This window comes from Talpa occidentalis, unplaced genomic scaffold, assembly GCF_014898055.3.
Source record: "Talpa occidentalis isolate TD23 unplaced genomic scaffold, MPIMG_talOcc4v2.1 talOcc4.4, whole genome shotgun sequence".
NCBI lineage: Eukaryota > Metazoa > Chordata > Mammalia > Eulipotyphla > Talpidae > Talpa > Talpa occidentalis.
The window spans coordinates 144,658,562-144,675,912 of NW_023604295.1; the positions used below are offsets into that span (position 1 = coordinate 144,658,562).

The 17,351-nt window shown below is 50.6% G+C and overlaps 1 protein-coding gene across 5 annotated transcripts in view; it reads right to left on the reverse strand.

Moving 5' to 3' along the window:
- Positions 1-3,533: 3,533 nt before the first annotated feature.
- Positions 3,534-17,351, reverse strand: part of FBXO16 (F-box protein 16) — a 37,204-nt gene continuing 23,386 nt past the window's right edge. For 3 of the 5 annotated variants that reach the window (XM_037526520.2, XM_037526519.2, XM_037526521.2), the window contains 3 exons: positions 16,799-17,028; positions 14,436-14,529; positions 3,534-4,999 (listed from right to left, as the gene is read on the reverse strand). In XM_037526520.2, coding sequence (XP_037382417.1) covers positions 4,817-4,999; positions 14,436-14,529; positions 16,799-17,028 — 507 coding nt within the window. In that variant the 3' untranslated portion in view covers positions 3,534-4,816. Of the gene's footprint in view, positions 5,000-9,340; positions 9,436-11,957; positions 12,226-14,435; positions 14,530-16,798; positions 17,029-17,351 lie in introns of those variants that run through there. The other 2 variants (XM_037526523.1, XM_037526522.1) reach the window with 2 other exon arrangements.

Sequence of the window (17,351 nt, forward strand, 5' to 3'; positions counted from 1 at the left end):
GTTTATTGTATATTAACTATACCTCAATAAAATGTAAAAAAAGAAAAATGAGACTAAGTCAGGAGAATCTGGAACATTGCCGAGCTCTTAAGAGTGGGGGGTGTGGGATACCCAAGAGGGAGGACAGAAAGGTGAAGTGAGAGGAGAGGATGAAGCCAGCGAAGGGCAAGCCCTGGTGTTTTGCAGCCATCCCAGGCGGTGGTGGGGAGGGGGTGTGGGAAGTGTGTGTGGGGGTGTTGAGGGGTCATCCTTAGTTCTGCAGGGAAAAAGATTATTTTGGAGCCTTTGGTAGATTTTCACAGGCCCTACTGCTGAGCTGGGACAGACCCGCTTTCTCTCCTAGTATTTCTCAGGCAGTCTGCTCCTGTGTAGTCCCGGCCCTGAGTGACGCCGCCCGATGGCCCCTCGCCCCGCGGCTCAGGTGTCCCCTTCTACACACCAGCACGCCCGTGCTCTCCGGGCGCATGCGTCCATAATTAAGGTGTGTGTGCAAGACCACCTGGTCCCGGACGCTCATATACATTTTTATTTTATGTGTTGTTTACATCCTTTTTCATTTTTGCACAATGCATGCATTTTCATCTTGGTTATAGTCCCCATACAGTTCCCACCCCCTTATTTTGACCCTAATTCCTCTTCCCCCTCCTCCCCAGTGTCTCTGGTTCATAGTTGCTTGTTGATTTTGATTTTCACTTCATTATAATTAGTCTTTTTCCTGGTCCCTTATTTAAGTTTTCTAGATTCCTGCTATGAGTGAGACCATCCGGGATTTTTCTTTTTCTTTCTGGCTTATTTCGCTGAGCATGATCCCTTCCCTCGCCATCCATGTTGCTGCAAATTGCATGTGTTTATCTTTTTTGAATGCTGAGTAATATTCCATGGTGTATATGGACCACATCTTCTTGATCCAGTCATCTATTTTTGGGCATTTGGGTTGTTTCCAAAGCTTAGCTATTGTAAACAGTGCTGCTATAAACATAGGGGTGCAGGTGTTCTTTGGAATGAATGTTTCTGTGTCCTTTGGGTAAATACCTAGGAGTGGGATTGCTGGATCCTATGGAAGCTCCATCTTTAGCAGCTTGAGGAATCTCCACACAGCTCTCCACAGTGGTTGGGCCAGTTTGCACTCCCACCAGCAGTGCAGGAGAGTTCCTGGGAAAAGGGTGATTTTGAACTCATTTGCCCCACGCCTGGGCAGAAGGCCCTCCTGGGAGGTGCGCAGGCAGCAGCAGAACCCAGCGAGAGGCGACGGCTTTATGGGAGGCCCGTGGTGACTGGGCCACCTTGGGCAGGTCCGTGACGGTCTCTGAATCCTGGACTCCCCTTCTGTCAACTGGCGATCGTTTCTTCCAGGTCCGGCTCATGGGGCCGTGGGAAGGGTCGAGTGTTAGCGTGTGAGAGAGAGGGCACTGTCCTCTATCAAGTACTTTTTAAGAGTCTGGATTCTGCTAAAGTCAGGACAACAGCCGGAGAGCATAGAATATGTTAAAAAGAAAAAATAAAGAAAAAAGAATGTTCCAGGAGAAGCTTAGAGACAGTGTAGGGTGTCCGAGAGGGTAAATTGTATGGCATCAAGAACAGCCTAAGAGTTTATCTTGCTTCATCCACTGTTCATCCCTAAACCCCTGGATCCGATTCCCCCTGACCAGTTTCCCTCCACCCCACACCCAGGGAGAAAAAACTGCTCCCTCCTCCGCACTTGCCTCCATTTGCATGCTGATAACTTTACCTTTTGGTTGTTTTCCCCCCTTTAATTTTTTTTTATTGTGGTAAAATACACATCACTAAAACTGGCCACTGTAGTTATGCAATTTAGAGGCATTAAGTACATTTGTGCAGTTGGACAAATCTCCCCACTGTCCATCTTTCAAAACTGGATCTCTGTCCCCACTAAACTGTAACCTCCACCCTCCGCAGCCTTGCAAACCCCCAGCTACGCCTTCAGAATGTCTTTTCTCTTTAAAGCCAGTAATATTTCACCGTGTGGATGGCCCACCGGGTGGCTTCCACGTTTTGACTGCTGTGAACAATTCTGCTGAGAACCCGGGTGTGCAAATGCCTCCTGGAGTCCCTGTTTTCAATGCTCTGGTGAATACCCAGAAGTGGACTTGCTGGATCATGTGATCATTGTATATTTAATTTTTTGAGGAACCAGCACTGTTTTCCATAGCAGCTGCCATTTTATGTTGCCAGCAGCGCAGACTTCCCAGTTTCTCCACATTCTTGACACTTAAAAAATCCTGATGGGTTAAAGTGGTTGATTACCATATCTGTTTCTACCATAACTGTTACACTATCAGTTCTTCAAAAAAACAAAAACAAAAACAAAACCACTCTGAATATTTGTTTGATGTGTTCTAATGGAATCAAAGACCTGAGTGGAATAAATATTTCCCTAAGGGTGTTGGTGTAAATATTCGAGATTCCCTAAAGCCTCTCCCAGCAGTGGTGAAAATTAGGTTTTCAGTCATGTTTGAGTTTTCCAGAAAGAACTAAACAGGCTGAAAAGGGGCCGCTCCCGGGATTCAGAAGAGGGTATGGCGCGCCCCCCTGTGGTCTTTCTCTGCCAGTGTCACTGTGAAAGAAGCTGGCAGAGAAAGTCACACTATGGATCTGAAATTCCAGTGACGACAATCAGGGGCCAGTCAAGTGCCTACTGCATAAGGGAAAATGGGAAAAACCTAGTGCGTGAAGCTGGGATTCTTTGAGGAGTCCTCAATCTAGAAGGGGTGGGAGAGAGAGATCGATCTCTCTCTGCATGTGCGTGCATGTGTGAGCATGTGTGTGTGTTTGCACAGGCACTAAAGAAAGACGGTGTGAGAGCGACCCAAGGTGGGAGCTCTCCCCAGACACCAGTCCTGCTGCCCCCCGGCCTTGGGACTTCCAGTTCCCCGAACTGTGGGGCAACACATCCTGTTGTTTAAGGCCTTTCTGCTCCCCCAGTCTGCAGTGTTTCTTCATGGCGGCCTGAGCGGACCAACAAGGTGTGCGCCCACTTTGAGTATGTGGTGACCCAGGTTGGGCAGGGCCACACAAGCAGCCGTCTGTGGCGGGTCGATTCCAAGATGGCCATCGTAATATTTCTCAGCTTCCAAGTTCTAGAACCTGGAAGCCTCCATATTCCTTCTGCTTGAAATTTGACCAGCCTCTGGGTCTGCGGGGCGATCAAGGACACCACCAGACTTCCCAGGTTGAGCCATAAACTGTGACTTAGATTTCACCGGGTTCTCTCCTGGTTGCTTGTTCTTAGAACCCAGCCGCTCTGTGGAGGGGACACGGAGGGGCTGCTCTTGGGTGAGCCTTCCTTCCCTGGCACGTCCTTACCTGAAAAGGCCCAGGTTTATTCCAGAAAGAGCTGGGGATGCTCTCCGGAACGGCCTATTCAGACAGCCGCCCACCAGCTATCTGGCTCCTGACAGGGGCTCACTGGGACAAGGGTGGGGGAATCCTGCACTGTAGGTCACCCCAGCCTGCACCGTTACCCCTGGCTCTGGGGCGCTGGCCGTGAGGACCCACCCCTGGAAGAGGGAACTTCCCCACAGCCACCGTGCCCACGGGAGGAACATAGGGCTCTCTCAGGTGTTTTCTCTCCTCTCAGAGCCAGCTTTGGCTTTCGCCAGTGTGGTGCAAACGTATTTTCCAGGTTTGTCACTATGGCAACAAAACCATTGCGCCCCGGGCCATCCCAGCAGCCACCGCTGTAAATCACTCCCAGAAATGTGATCACACCGCGTAGTAGAAGGCCTTCCACAGGACACGATGGGCATGTTTGTTTTGCTATCACTCAGCTTTACTTAAATAAATAAGCTTCCAGGAATAGTAACTTCTGGGACCTGGAGGTGGTTCCAGGAGGAGGTGGTTCAGTGTGGAATGTGTGACTAATGTTTCTGCAGCTAAGTAACACTCTCTGTTTTCCACTCTTTCGAGTCCATTCACGCTGTCTGCGTGTCCAGTCCCCATGGCGCTGGTGACTCCTCATTGTGCTGTCCCCCCGCCCCGCCCCCGGACCCCTGAGGCTTCTTCCTTCCAGATGAATGTGACCAGAGGGAAGGGCTGTCGGAGTGTCCAGGGGTGGGGAGAAAGGGCAGGTCTTGTCCCTCTTCCTCCCTCGGGTTCCAGAGTGGCCGCACTGTCCCCCACGTGAGGGCACCGTCCCGTCTGGTCCCTCTCCCCGGCGACAGCCCTCACGGGGTCCAGCACCAACATGCTCTTTCCCTTTGCTTCTTCAGGCCATGGAGGAGGAAGACTTCCGCTGTTGCCACTTCCCGGGTGCTTCACCCAGATTCTGCCAACTCTCCCAGAGTGTGTGTCATGGCCTGGGTGTGTCCCCCAAATTCCTCTGCAGTCCTAACCCCTGGGACCTCGGCATGCAGTTGTATTTGGAGACATGGCTTCAAAGAGGTCCCTGAGGTCCAGTGGGGCCAGTTGGTGGACGCTGCCCCAGTGCAGCTGGTTCACACCTTTATCTTGGCCTTCCAGATGGAACCGTGAGAAATACACCCCAGCTGCGGGATTTCTGTGCGGCAGCCCGGATGCACTAAGCCAGCAGGGCTGTGAGGACGCACCCTTGAGGCCAAGACCCAGCGGAGAGCGGCCCCCCCAGGGCCGCAGGGGTGCTAGCGAGTGTCCCTCCACCCACCCGCAGTGTCGGTCACTGCAACCTACCTAAGACTGTGGACACGGTCGCATTTATGGCATGAATACCACTCGTAAAACACGGCAGTTCTTGGGCACAGCAGGGACTGGGACAAAAGTCTCAGCAGAGGAACCTCAGGGCAGCCGAGCGTCCGCCGGCTCAGCAGGTCCTCTCACAGGCTTACACCAGCTTCGGCTCTGGGGCCTGGGTGGAGAGTGACTGAAGCCCAGGGGGTCTCTGCAGATGCTGGTGGAGAATCCTCCCCGCTGCTGCTGAGGCAGGGCGCCCTGCCAGCTGACCCGGATGCCAGGAGAGACGGGCCCGAACTTTTAGAAGGGGCTGGGGCTCTGCACTTAAGGATGTCTAGGGAGGAAAAAGATGCTATTAGTGTGAGTGTCGTTCAAACATCAGAGGAAGCTGCTGCATTCAACATTTTCACGATACAAAACAATTTTATAAAATCATAGGGCCGGATGGGATTTATTAAGTCTTCCCAATTACCCCTCCCTGCCCCGCCCCGTGCCCCCCATGCAATCTTCACCTTGAGCTACTAATAATAAGTTCCTTAATCTCCAAAGTGCTTTCACAACCATCATTTTATTGGAACCTCAAGAAAAGCCTTTGAGGCAGGGAGGGGGATATCAACATCTCCGTTTTGCAAACTGGAAACAAAGCAGAGGCACTTTGATGCCAGGCCAAATTCACGAGCGAAAAGCAGTTCAAGTTTGCTCGGGGACTGGAGATTCTGGGGCCGGAGGGCTGGGGCTGCCGGACTGTGCATGCACACATTTCCCCCGGGAGGGCCGAGGGGTGGGCTGACGGATGTTCCAGACAAACTCACAGCGAGAAAGGATTTCTCCTCGACGGCTGAGCGTGAGCAGGAGAGGGAGAGGAGAGAATGGAGACAGCAAGAGAAAGAAACAACAGCGGTTGAGCCGGGCCAGGGAGGGAGATCGAAGTTAACCCTCACCTTGACCCCGCTCGTGTGACGGGAGACCTGAGATTCTGGGCTGGTCCTGCAGATGCCGTGACCTTGCCCTGAACCGCCTCCCCCATGACTCCAGGCCTCGCTGGCAAGTCCCGACAGTCAGATCTGGGTGACAGCCCCCCCCCCCGGGCTCCCCGTATCCAGATTTTTGTCAGCCAGTGACTGTGGCCCGGGGGCCTCTTCTCCGGCTAACAGGGTCTCAGGAATCTCCAAGGATGACCCTTAACACTGAGCATGTGCTCCCGGCACTGGCCTTGGCGTCTGGACAGAATGATTTGTCTCCTGCTGAGGCCACATGGTCCCAGAGGGCAGAGCTGGAATCTGACCCCCCAGAGGCCTCTGGGCGCCTGCCCACTGCCCTTCCTGACATGGTGATTTTTCTGGGGTGCGGGGAGAGTAGGCAAAACTGGGGTTAAATGGAGCCAGCAGTTGTCATCTAAGAGCAAAGGGAAAAATGGGGGCACCAAACCTCCCCTCTGGGAGGTTTTCGGGTGCAGCAGAGGAAGCATCTTCAGGGTTCTAAGACAGGTAAAGGTAAGAGAACAAACGGGAGCTTCCCTTTGTGCTATTTTAGTAACAAAGAAAATAAAATAATAGCTGTTGGATGAAGAAAAAGCCTCTTTCTCTGTGATACAAGAATGGGCGAGTCTCATCTCACCTGTAACAGTTTCCAATTTAATCCTGTTACTGTGCAAAGCTGATCTGTCAGCAGGCGGGGCCCCTGCTCCCCACAGCCCCGGGGCGGCCCAGGCCCGGGCAGGCCCCTCTCCAGCCCTCTCTTCTGGCTGTGGCAGCTCCCAGGGGCCCCCACCCGTCTCTTTGCTTCGTGGAAATCCTCAGCATCTAGGCTGTTGGGCTTCTTCCCAAGCCAGTTTCGGGGAGGTGGTCTCCCCACACCCACCCTTCCTCCTGGCCCCTGAACACAAGTTTGCTTGTAGACCCTCTTCATTTTTAAGACTCTACATCCATCATTAGAAGAGCAGAGACAAGGCTTAAGGGGGAAATGTGGGGAACTTATATAAGTGTACCCCCCCACCCCCCACTGTCCCCACCTTAACCTGGAGCAGCTGGCAACCTGCTTCTCATTTCTGGAAATTTCTTTTATACCAACGCTGAGCTTCATCCGTCTCCTTCCTGCTCATTCTGACCGCTGGCTTATTGTGATCCCCTCCTCCCTTTCATTCCCCCAGAAAGCCCCTTCCCAGCTCGCAGAGTAACCCCAGGGGCCCTCTCAGCAGCCCGGCTGACAGCTCTGGCCTCTCCCCTTCGCGCAGCACCGCAGGGCTGGCCCAGGCGTATTTGCTTCTGTCCTGCCCGGGAGTCTCGTCAGACATCGCCCTCCCTGCAGCGCCTCTTTCTCTTGTAAATCATTGCTCATCTCGAATAGGCCACTTTTCTACACACTGCAGAACTGGAAAGGCGTCAAGGGGACAGAGACAAATCTTTCCCCCAGCTCAATGCCGGCGCCCCTGCCCCTCCCCAGCCTCACCCTGGGGTGTGTGTCCTTCCCCAGAGATTTTACACGAGTGTGAGCAGATGCACACGCAATGCAACACATCCCCCCTCCTTTTCTCACACCGCTGGCATTGTACTGTAAACAGTTACTTTAGTTCACTGTACCTGAGAGCGTGCGTGTGTGTGTGTGCGCGCGTGTGTGTGTGTGTGTGCGTGTGTGTGTGTGTGTGGTTGCTGCAGATCAATACTTGAAGAGCCACCTCAGTCTTTCAATGGTTGAAATGTACAAGAGGCCATGACAGATGACCAGACCCACAGGCAGGTGAGCTGCTTGCAGTCTTCTGCTCTTTGAAACAATGCTGATGCAGAGGACCCCCCCCACCCGGCCCCCCGCCTCTGCTCTGCTCGTCTGCTTGCGGATGGGCCAATGGCACAGATATGCCACTGCAGGGTAAGTGAATTAATCAGGCTTTTTACGCCGTGAGCCTCTGTGGCTGTCACCTGCGACCTCGATCGTGTTAATGCAGAAGGCGCTCGGGAGCGTGGGTGCAGGGCACGCGTGCCTGACTGTGGAAACCTGGAGTAGGGGTGTGCACGCATGTGTAAGTGTGAGCACCTGAGCCTAGAGGCAGGATAAAAGCAGAGGACAATCCGTGTATTACAGAAGAGGGGAGATCAGGCCTCCATGGTGGCACAAGGGTTTAAGACACAACTTATGAAGCTGTCCGCAGCCACTGCAGCATGAGTTCAATCCCCAGCCAGCCAGGGAGCTACCCACATGGTGCAGCAGACCTCTTTGGACGTGCCCGCTGCTCCCCTCAGCAGTGTATTTCAGTAGATCCACCTGTTCTGTTCCCTACTCTGTCTCTGGTGAATCCTCTCACCCCCCCGTACCTCTGGCCTGTACCCCAGCTCTTGTATGCATCAATAAATATATCTTAAAAAAAAAAAAAGGTCAGCTTACCAGGCGATGCCAGAGAGAGCCCAGAGAAAGCAAAGATTCGTGGGGGGCTGGGAGGCTCGTTGCCTGCCACTTTCCAGCCCCCCTGCCTGGCCCGTGCCTGCCTGCCTGTGTGCCCGTGTGCCCGCCCGGTTCCCTGGGAGAGCAGGAAAGCCTGGAAAATCCCCTGAGGGCTCCGGGACTCTCCTTTATGATCTGCCCAAATAGATGGTGAACCCTTCCTGTGCCTGCTGGCACTAGAGCCACCAGCCAGCATTCCTGGTTCCTGACAGGACTATGAAGTGTATTCCTTCCCTTTGCCTGTTCTTATGAAGAGGGGCGGGACCTGGTAATTTAAAAATATGTATTTCTTATTGGTTGCACCCACATTCTGTTTCTAGAGCTCTTTACCTCCCCCCATCTCTACATGTTGTTATGTTTTTTGTAGAAATTTGCAATCATTGCAAATTGTTGGACGAACACCTATTGGATCACCTCTTGGCTCAGTGAACACCCATTGGATCAGCCCATGGGCCACTGAAGAGACTCGATTAGGTAGAGAAGTAGAGGCTGCAGAAAGCAGACAGGCGCAAGACCATATGCAGAGTGCCAGTCCCTCTTGCAGAAACACCACCCCGAGCACTGAGCTAGGAGTCAGAAGTTTATTATTTCCTTTAATCTTCCCGAGTCTGTGATGTGGCTCAGGAGGCTGCAGGGGGTGAAATCTTCAGTTCATGGGAAACCTACTCTTTTTTCTAATCTATTCTCAAATTTTATGACTGTGACTCCCAGTCCAGGAGTGGTGTGGTGAGGCCGTGTACAGATGTGGATTATTGTCTTTGAAAATCCTAGAATTGGAGGTTTTGTTTTAGTCATATAAACACAGCTTCAGCGCACTCGCCAACTGCCCAAGCCTGGCCTGGGGCTGAATGAGGAGGGCTGTGGGGCAGGGAAGGCTCAGATTAGGGAGTGGGTGACTGAGGATGCTTGGGAGGAGGGTCTAAGCCCAGGTAAAGTCTCGTCCTGGCTTCAGTAAGCTGCACAGACGCTTCACCTTCAGAAGGGACCTGTTCCATGAACGGCCCATCTGAGAGTTCTGTGAGGAGGAGCCCTGCCCTCCTGCTGCCCCAAAGGCCGCTGGGACCTAGTCATGGGCTGGAGGGGTCTGGTCCACACCTATGGAGAGGGGGTTCCCTTCTTGCTTGCTCTGCTCTGGGAGAAACAGAGGTGACTGTAAGGGAGGAAAAATCGACACAGTTTGAAAGAAGCTGTGCTGGGCTTATTTCAGTACAAGGGTGACGCTGCCCCCTGCCATGGGAGGCTCAGCAACTTTACCCAAGGTTTTCAGATTTAATTCTGCAACTGCGTGGCTGCACCATCCAGCCTTCCGAGCAGGGGAGATGAGGTAAGGATGTGCTGCAAAACAGGCCAGAATGTTCTAAAGGTTGGTTGTTGCTAATGCTCACGAGCTCATATTCAAAACACAATATCTTAGGAATGTGGCTTCTAGTGTGGGAGACTTCATGCTATCCACATCCACACTGGCACATTGTAAACTCAGGAGAGCAGTGATTAAACATTTTTCATAACAGATATGTATGTAACCAGTATTATATAACTCATAAACACCATTCTTCTAGTAGATTCTAAAGTCATCTTATGCCCAGGATTTTCAGCATAGCTGTCAAACAAAAACATGCAGCTCTCGGGGGTGACAATGGACAGTGGTGGAAGATTAGGGGGCTTTGTGTGGTGGGTGAGGTGGGATTACATGCATTTGAAGAGGTGTGAGCCTGAACTTCTAAAACACATACAGTGTTGTGAATCAAGTCACCTCAGTAAGCCCCAGTCTAAACACTCGGTGCAAGAGACACGCAGGCTGATTCCTGCTGGAAATGCCAGGGAAACTTAGTATGCCTCGCACGGACAAGAGGCAACAAGACAGAACAAGAAAGAGCCGCTCTTTCGGAGGCAAAGGAGAAATGCAGACTCCAGGTTGGGGTCCCTCTAGAGAGTTCATTTTGCCCCCAGGAATCTCCGCCATCAGGCCGCTCTTCTCTTAGGTTTCAAGAATTACTAAGCCAAATTGTAGCGAGCAGGCGTGGGGCGCTCACAGCACAGACGTCACCAAGGGCAGCACACACCCCTCCGCGCAGGCTGGCAGCAGGGCCCGGGGCAGGCGCCGCGCAGCCCAGGGCGGGCACACACGTGCTGGCACGAGAGGCCGCTGCACCGACTGGGATTGGTAATTGCATTGGTTGTAATTAATGACACATTATTAAGGAAAGGAGGGAGGCAGGAAATAGCCGTTATTGGTTTATAATTAGGACTGAGAACAGGATGGGTTCTTTTCCTGTTCCAGGTGAAGTCCCTCGGGCACAGCCTTATCTCTCGGGCGTGAAGAAGGAAAGGGACCTGCAGGGGGGAGCGACGGTGTGTGAGAATCTACACGTTAGCCCGGAGCGGAGCTTAAGGACACTGTCATGCAGACTTATTTTGTCAATGGCAAGATGAATACTCACAGGGGCACGGAGGGACTGGCTTGTTAATGGAACCTGGGTTTCCTGGTGCTTTTCATGCTATGCATCATGGACACTTTAGCTCGATGGAGTAGACAGGTTGCCCCCGCTATCCAAAACGGGGACACTCCTATTTAGTACAAGTTGGTATCCGGAGCTTATTTGGGGGTGTTGAAGAATGGTTAAAAATTTTCCATATAAATTTCCAGAACCAAAAAATAATTCACCAAATCAAACCTAGTTTTGAGTGGCGGGGGAAACCTGTGTATTCCTTTTCCCTCTTCTTTTGACCTAGAGAGGGGAAAAGAGCCAGAAAAGGTGAAGAAGCACTTAAAAAATCAGGACACCAGGGGGGAGTCATCCTAGAACGAGGAGAAGAGAGCTACAGAGGCTGGAGTGAGCAGAGCACTGGGGCAGAGAAGGTCTTATCGGAAGCTCTTAGAACAGGCCAGCAAAGGCCTTGGCGCCTGTACTGCAGGGTCTGCTCTGAACAGCAAGCTTTCTGAAGTCTGTGGCCATTGCAGAACCTGGAAAGTGAGGATTTCCAACCTCCAAGTGAAAGTTCAGTGTTAGACCAAATCATTTATTTTTATACTTGGTAGGAAAATATAATAAGAAAAAAAATGACACAAAATGTCCACTGGGGTCCTCTTACCCGAGCCAAGGGTGGGAGACCCGCTGGGGTTTGTTTACTCTCCTGAGCAGCTTTTATATTTTAGGCCTCTTAGACTTCTGAGAACTTGCTTCCATGTGTAAATTGGTAGAAGGTGGGTTTTCATCCCTAGTAGAGGGTTTCGATTGGAACGGGTGGTCTCCTACAGAACACAGTCCTGGTCCCTTGCCCGCCTCTCAGCTTCTCGCTCCTCTTTTTTTTTTTTTTAAAGGCTTTATTTTTTATTTATTTATGCATACAAGAACTGGGGTACAGGCCAGAGGTGTGGGGTGAGAGGATTCACCAGAGGCACAGTGGGGAGCAGAACAGGTGGATCTACTGCTGCGGGGAGCAGCGGGGAGACAGGAGAGGTCTGCTGCGGCCTGTGGGTAGCTCCCTGGCCGGGGATCGAACTCGTGCTACAGTGGCTCAAGATAGCTTAGCTTGATAGCCCTCTTAACTCCTTCTTCCTCCTTGCCCCTCCTCTCCCCTCAGCCTCCCTCCCCTGGCAGGAGCAGAAACCACCAACTCTTCCTCTACTCCACCCCCAAGCACCCCACCCCAAGTCCAGAACCTGAACAGCCAAGCCCTGGAGGCAAAGTGCAAGCTTCTCACTGCTGTCCCCTCCCCCAGGAGACAGCTGCCACCTTCGCCTTCCTGCAGAGAGAATTACAGGAACAGTTTGCTAAGATTTAAGAGTTTTGTTCCCTGTCTAAACAAGATGGGAAAAAATCTCTGAAGTTTAATTAAGATAGTGCCTGGGCATATTGTGGTTTTAACTGCTTTGTTTTACATGGAATTTTATCATCACTAAAAGTAATGGGCACTTCTTGGTATGTATATAATTTTAATAAACAATGTTCAAGGTGATAAAGCAGCGGTGATGAGAGCTCGGCTTTCCTTCCACCTGCCAACACCATTCACACCAGAGGCGGCCTAAAGGAGGCGTCGCTGACCAGGCAGCACCAGGTCTGAGGGCCAAGAGGAAATCGGGCCCTCCGTGAGGGGCGGGCTTTGAGCACGCAAACCTGTGAACTGATAGACAACGTCACACGCTTACTGCAGGCGTGGGGTTGACGTCACACCTGGAATGTGTCTTTTGTCGAATGAGCTCCATATTTGAAGCCTTTACGCCATGAGAGGGAAAGAAGATGCCCAGCGCTGAGAGCAGTGTCCTCAGTGAGCTCCTATACCTTTTCTTTCTCTTCCAACCTTACCATCTCACCAGGCTCTACCCTCTCCAAGGTCACGTGCCCCTTTTCCTTGATGAGGCAGACGGCTCCCAAGGGCAGGGCTCAGGTAGCTCTGGATGGGCTGTGGGGGGGGGGGGTCTGTCCTCTTGTTTTTACCTTATAACTTGTCCCTAAGTCAGGCTTGCCCTCCTGTTTCTCTGGTTCCTCCTGAAATCTTCCTAGTTACACCTGCCTAAAGGATTCGAGAACTTTCTATCAATTGAACTCTTTTTTCTGGAGTGCAATGGCTACTGACCATGTCCACCACACTCTTCACAGATGCAGGGGTCAGAGTGTCCCCCTTCCTCTGCTTCTGTGCCCTGCTCATTGCATTTCAATGCCCACGTCCTCTGCACCAGGTCCACACCTGCGTTTCTGATCTTGCCCCACCACCAGGCATCACTTAGGAGGTTGCTTATTTCCTCTGGGCACCTGGTTGACAGCCAGGGCAAAGTGCCACCAGGCCCAGAGGGACCTGGCCACCTGCAGTCTTGGGGAGCCAACAGCCAGGCTGACTGGAGGTCTCCTTACCCAGCTGGAGATCCCAGAGTGCTTTGGGACATTTTAATTATGCCTTGTGCTCTTTATCAAAGCGACGAGGCCTATGTGATTCTGTTTCACATATTTACATAAACACCACAAGTAGATGGATACAATCACATGCCCTGTTTATTAATAGCTTAATTGTTCTCTTTCGTTCTTGCATTTGCCCTGATTTCCCTTTCAGATTTAATTAGCACAACTTTTTAAGTTTTTAAATTTATAGTGAATAATCTCACTTAAGTAAGTCCAGCTAGCATGTGACAGATGTTTAATATCAAAAGCCCACAGGGAAGACTTCTGTTTCGTCTTTGATTTGTTACTTAGTTTGTTTCTTGAGCCAGAGAACTGTCTGACACTGCTGATCACTTGTAAGTATTCATCAACATCAGCTTTTATTGTCTTTTCCAATTCCCTGTTCTCCCCTGAATTTCTCTCCTGCTCCTGGCACAGGAGCGGAGGGTAAGCTGGGCAGAAGCAGCCAGAATAGCCCGTATGATAAGCCTCATAAAGTTATTTTTCTCAATTAATGGTTTTCACTGACAATTTTACTGCTCTGCTTTAATCTTCCCCTTCCCCTGGGCATCTGTACAGATGTGTGATAAGCCTCACGCAATCCAACAAAATTAGCCTCTCAGAATACAGACTACCCTATCTTTAAAAGCTCATCTCTCTCTCTTTTGAACATAACACTTGAAAATACATTTAAACAGAGTAATAGGGCTTTCCAGCAGAGCTATAAAAGTGATTTGTGCGTAACTATATAGTTATTCCTCTCCCAATTGACATCCCCTACATATGAATTTTCCTTGAGTGTGTATCTCAGCTGTTTCCAAAACCTTCACTACTAATGAGAAATTTTTATTCCGGCCTTACTCGCTTCTACCTGGCTCTAAAGACCCCCAGACGTGCTGAACGGAAGCCACTGGGGGCACAGAACCACGAGCTGGCTACCGTGCTGGCATGTTCTGCTCCCCGGTTGCTGATGGGTAGTCAGTCAGCTCTTTCTTAATCAGGGAAAGAAAAGTTCTTAATTTATTTTTTCTCAAGCGCTTTTCTGCTCAGGACCCCCTGAACAGCAGGGGGGCAGCAGGAGAGCTAAGAGAAGCTCAGTGGGGTCTCTACCTTATAGGGGGGAAGGGCTTCACCCCACCCCCTGCCCCAAGGACTCACAGCAGAAGGGAGACCCCTGGTAAGAACGCCCTGAGTGGGGGGTAGTTTTTGAAGCAGATTCACACACATCTGGGCATCCAGACTTTTTTTTTTTTTAAAGAGATGCGCTAACAGAGGCTCGCAGAGACTAAATAAGGACATCTTTCAAGTGAGAAGCCTTGTCGCTCATTGTCAGAGACCAGGTATTAAATCACCACTTGATTCTCATTAAAAAAAGCAAATACAATTTCACAAACAGGATTAGAGATGCAGTGATTTCCATGCACTTGGGGCGGAGCATCTTTTGTAATCGAGACTTACCAGTGACTGTGCTTTTCGTAGCTTAGATTTGTCCTGCAACTTATTTTTCTTATCTTGTGACTTCTCTGAGGTCATTTCATGTCTTTTCCGTCTTCTGTAGAGTGGAAAACAATGCAAGAATTAAAAATGATGACTTTAAAACTTTGGTGGTTGGTGGAACTATCTGTCGATTTGATTTTGCTGTTTCTGTAAATGAAAATGTTGTTTTCTGGGCCTCCCCTGGTGGCGCAGCAGTTGACCGCTGGGCTGAGAGGCTGCCTGCATCCTCTGCAGCACTGGTTCGTTCCCCGGCCGCCAGCGAGGGTCCCACAAAAAAAGAAAAGAAAAGAAAAGAAAATGTTGTTTTCCATCAACTGGAAACAAGTGAAATGTCTATCCATAAGGAACTGCTGGACACACAATGCAGTACTATGCACTGTGAAAAAGAAGGCAGAATCTTTTTATATGTAGCTAAGGCGTGATCTCCAGGATATATTGTTACAAGAAAAAACAAAGGTGGATTGCATGATGTCCTTTATTTCATCTCACCTCGGGGACCCCAGGAGCCCTGAAGACACATGGTAATCTGAACATCCCCCAGTCATCAAGCCTCCGGGAGCTGTCCTTCCTTTATTAGCCAAATAATGTAACTTCAGAAGCCATCCCACAAAAGAGGTGCTGACTCGCTACGCGTCTGTCACTGTTACAAACATGTTACACGTATGAAACCCTCAGGGTGAGCTATTACCATGACTGCCACTTTACAGAAGTGGAAAGTAAGGCACAGAGAGGTTAAGGGACTCCCTAGGGTCACACAGCCGAATGTGTGACAAGCTGGATTTGAACCCGAGCACTATCCTATGCTGCCTTGGTACTGATTTGTTGAAATAAATTCCAACAAATGGCAGATATGTTAAAACATCCTCAACTATTCCACAATGTAGTTCCTTAAGTTCCTGTTCATTCTTGGTGTGCATGTTAAACGCACAGCTATGTATGCACATACAGATGCAGGTGCATTTTCTTATTTCTTCTTCCGTCTATACCGCCTCTGGCATACTACAGATACTCTTTAACAATTTGCTCTTTCACTTAACAATGCATCCTGGTATCATTCCTCATCAGTTCACAGCTCTCTCCTTTGTTCATTTTTTTTTTTTTAAGATTTATTTATTTATTTATACAAGCACTGGGTACAGTCAGAAGCGCGGGAGGGTGAGAGAATTCACCAGAGCCAGAGCGGGGAGCAGAGCAGGCAGAAGGACCCAAGTACACCGCTGAGGGGAGCAGCGGGCGGCAGGAGAGGTCTGCGCGCCATGTGGGACCCTCCTTCGGTGGCCAGGGAGCAGCCGGGGATTGAACCAGCGCTGCAGAGGCTGCGGGCAGCTTCGCAACCCAGCGCTTAACCGCTGCACCACCAGGAGGCCCCCAGATAACTTCTGAACCCAGCATTATGTGTACATGTCACCTCACACCAAACACAAAAGGAGCCACAGATACATGCTGAGCTCTAATTTGTGTCTATGGTGGTATGGGTGAGTGATTCTGAAATTACATTTGCTTTTAAAAGATTTATTTATGCATACAAGAAGTAGGGTAAAGGCCAGAGGTGCAGGGGGTGAGAGGATCCACCAGAGACAGAGTGGGGAGCAGAGCAGGCAGATCTACTGAAATACACTGCCAAGGGGAGCAGCGGGTGAGTCCAGAGAGGTCTGCTGCGCCATGTGGGTAGCTCCCTGGCTGGGGATCCAACTCTGCTGCAGTGGCTGCCCAGAGCTTCATAGTGCTGAGACTTAACCCCTTGTGCCACCAGGGAGGTGAAATTACTTTTGGAATTTTTTTCCCCCGCTTCTCTCCCCCTTCACCATGGACTCCCTGCTTCCTCCTGCCCTTTCCAGTTACTTTCAGAATCTATAAGTAAGTGTATACTCTACACATGGCTACACTATAGATATAATTCTGTTTTTATGCAAAATTAGGTGCATCTAGAATACACAATAGAAACAAAATTATGGGTTTATGTGATACAAAATGTATGCTTCCAATAGATAGAACGAGTGCCAAGGTTGACTGTCAGAGGAGGGAACTACAAATAGGGAAAAGGAAAAGTGGAGAAGGAATCCTCTGGTGCAGCGTTGGAATCTGAGGGATTCAAGCACTAAAAGAAGCTGTCACGTTAAGTCATTGCAGCTACGAAACTCAAACAAATCCCAAGGAGCAGCGCACATTTACCAATAACGGTTCATTTACTTTTCAATTACCTTTCGCATGCATTGAAAAGCACTTGCATTTCTGTGCAAGCCCAATTTTCAGCTCTTCATATACTGAAGTGCCAGGAAATTGACTCTAAAAGCAAAGAAATGGCGGGGATGCCAGCGCCCTACCCTTGCCAGGCTGGCTCCGTGGGGTCACAGTTGTCCAGGTAATTGAAGCGAATGATATCCGTTGGGTGCTTGTCCGAGGACCGCCAGGGTGGAAGTTCTTTCTCCCCTGGGTGGTTCTTCTTTCTTAAAGAGGAGAAGGACCGGAAAGGCAATGGAGACTGCTTGTCCTCCAGGGAACTGCTTGTCACTGGTTGAACATCAGCAACCACAAACCCATCTTTCGGAGGCGTCTAGAAGAAATTAAACATTTGTGTTCTCAAAGCAATACGACAGCAGCAGCAAAGAACCTCATCGTTCCCCTGGGGATGTTAGGGGGAAAAGGCTGTCCTCAAGCTAATCCCATACAGGCTTTGTGGACGCCACCCCCACCCCAGGCCAAAGCCAAAGACACTGGGAACTCCAAATCCCATCCCACCCAAGGGAAGGGGGCTGGGACCTGAGGGTGGGGTTCAGCAGCCAGGTGGGTATAAAGCCAGACAGTGGGCTTTGGAGGGGTCCCCCATGTTGGCTCCCCGCCAGCTCGCAGCGTCCGGCCAGCTCGGAGAGTGCCTTT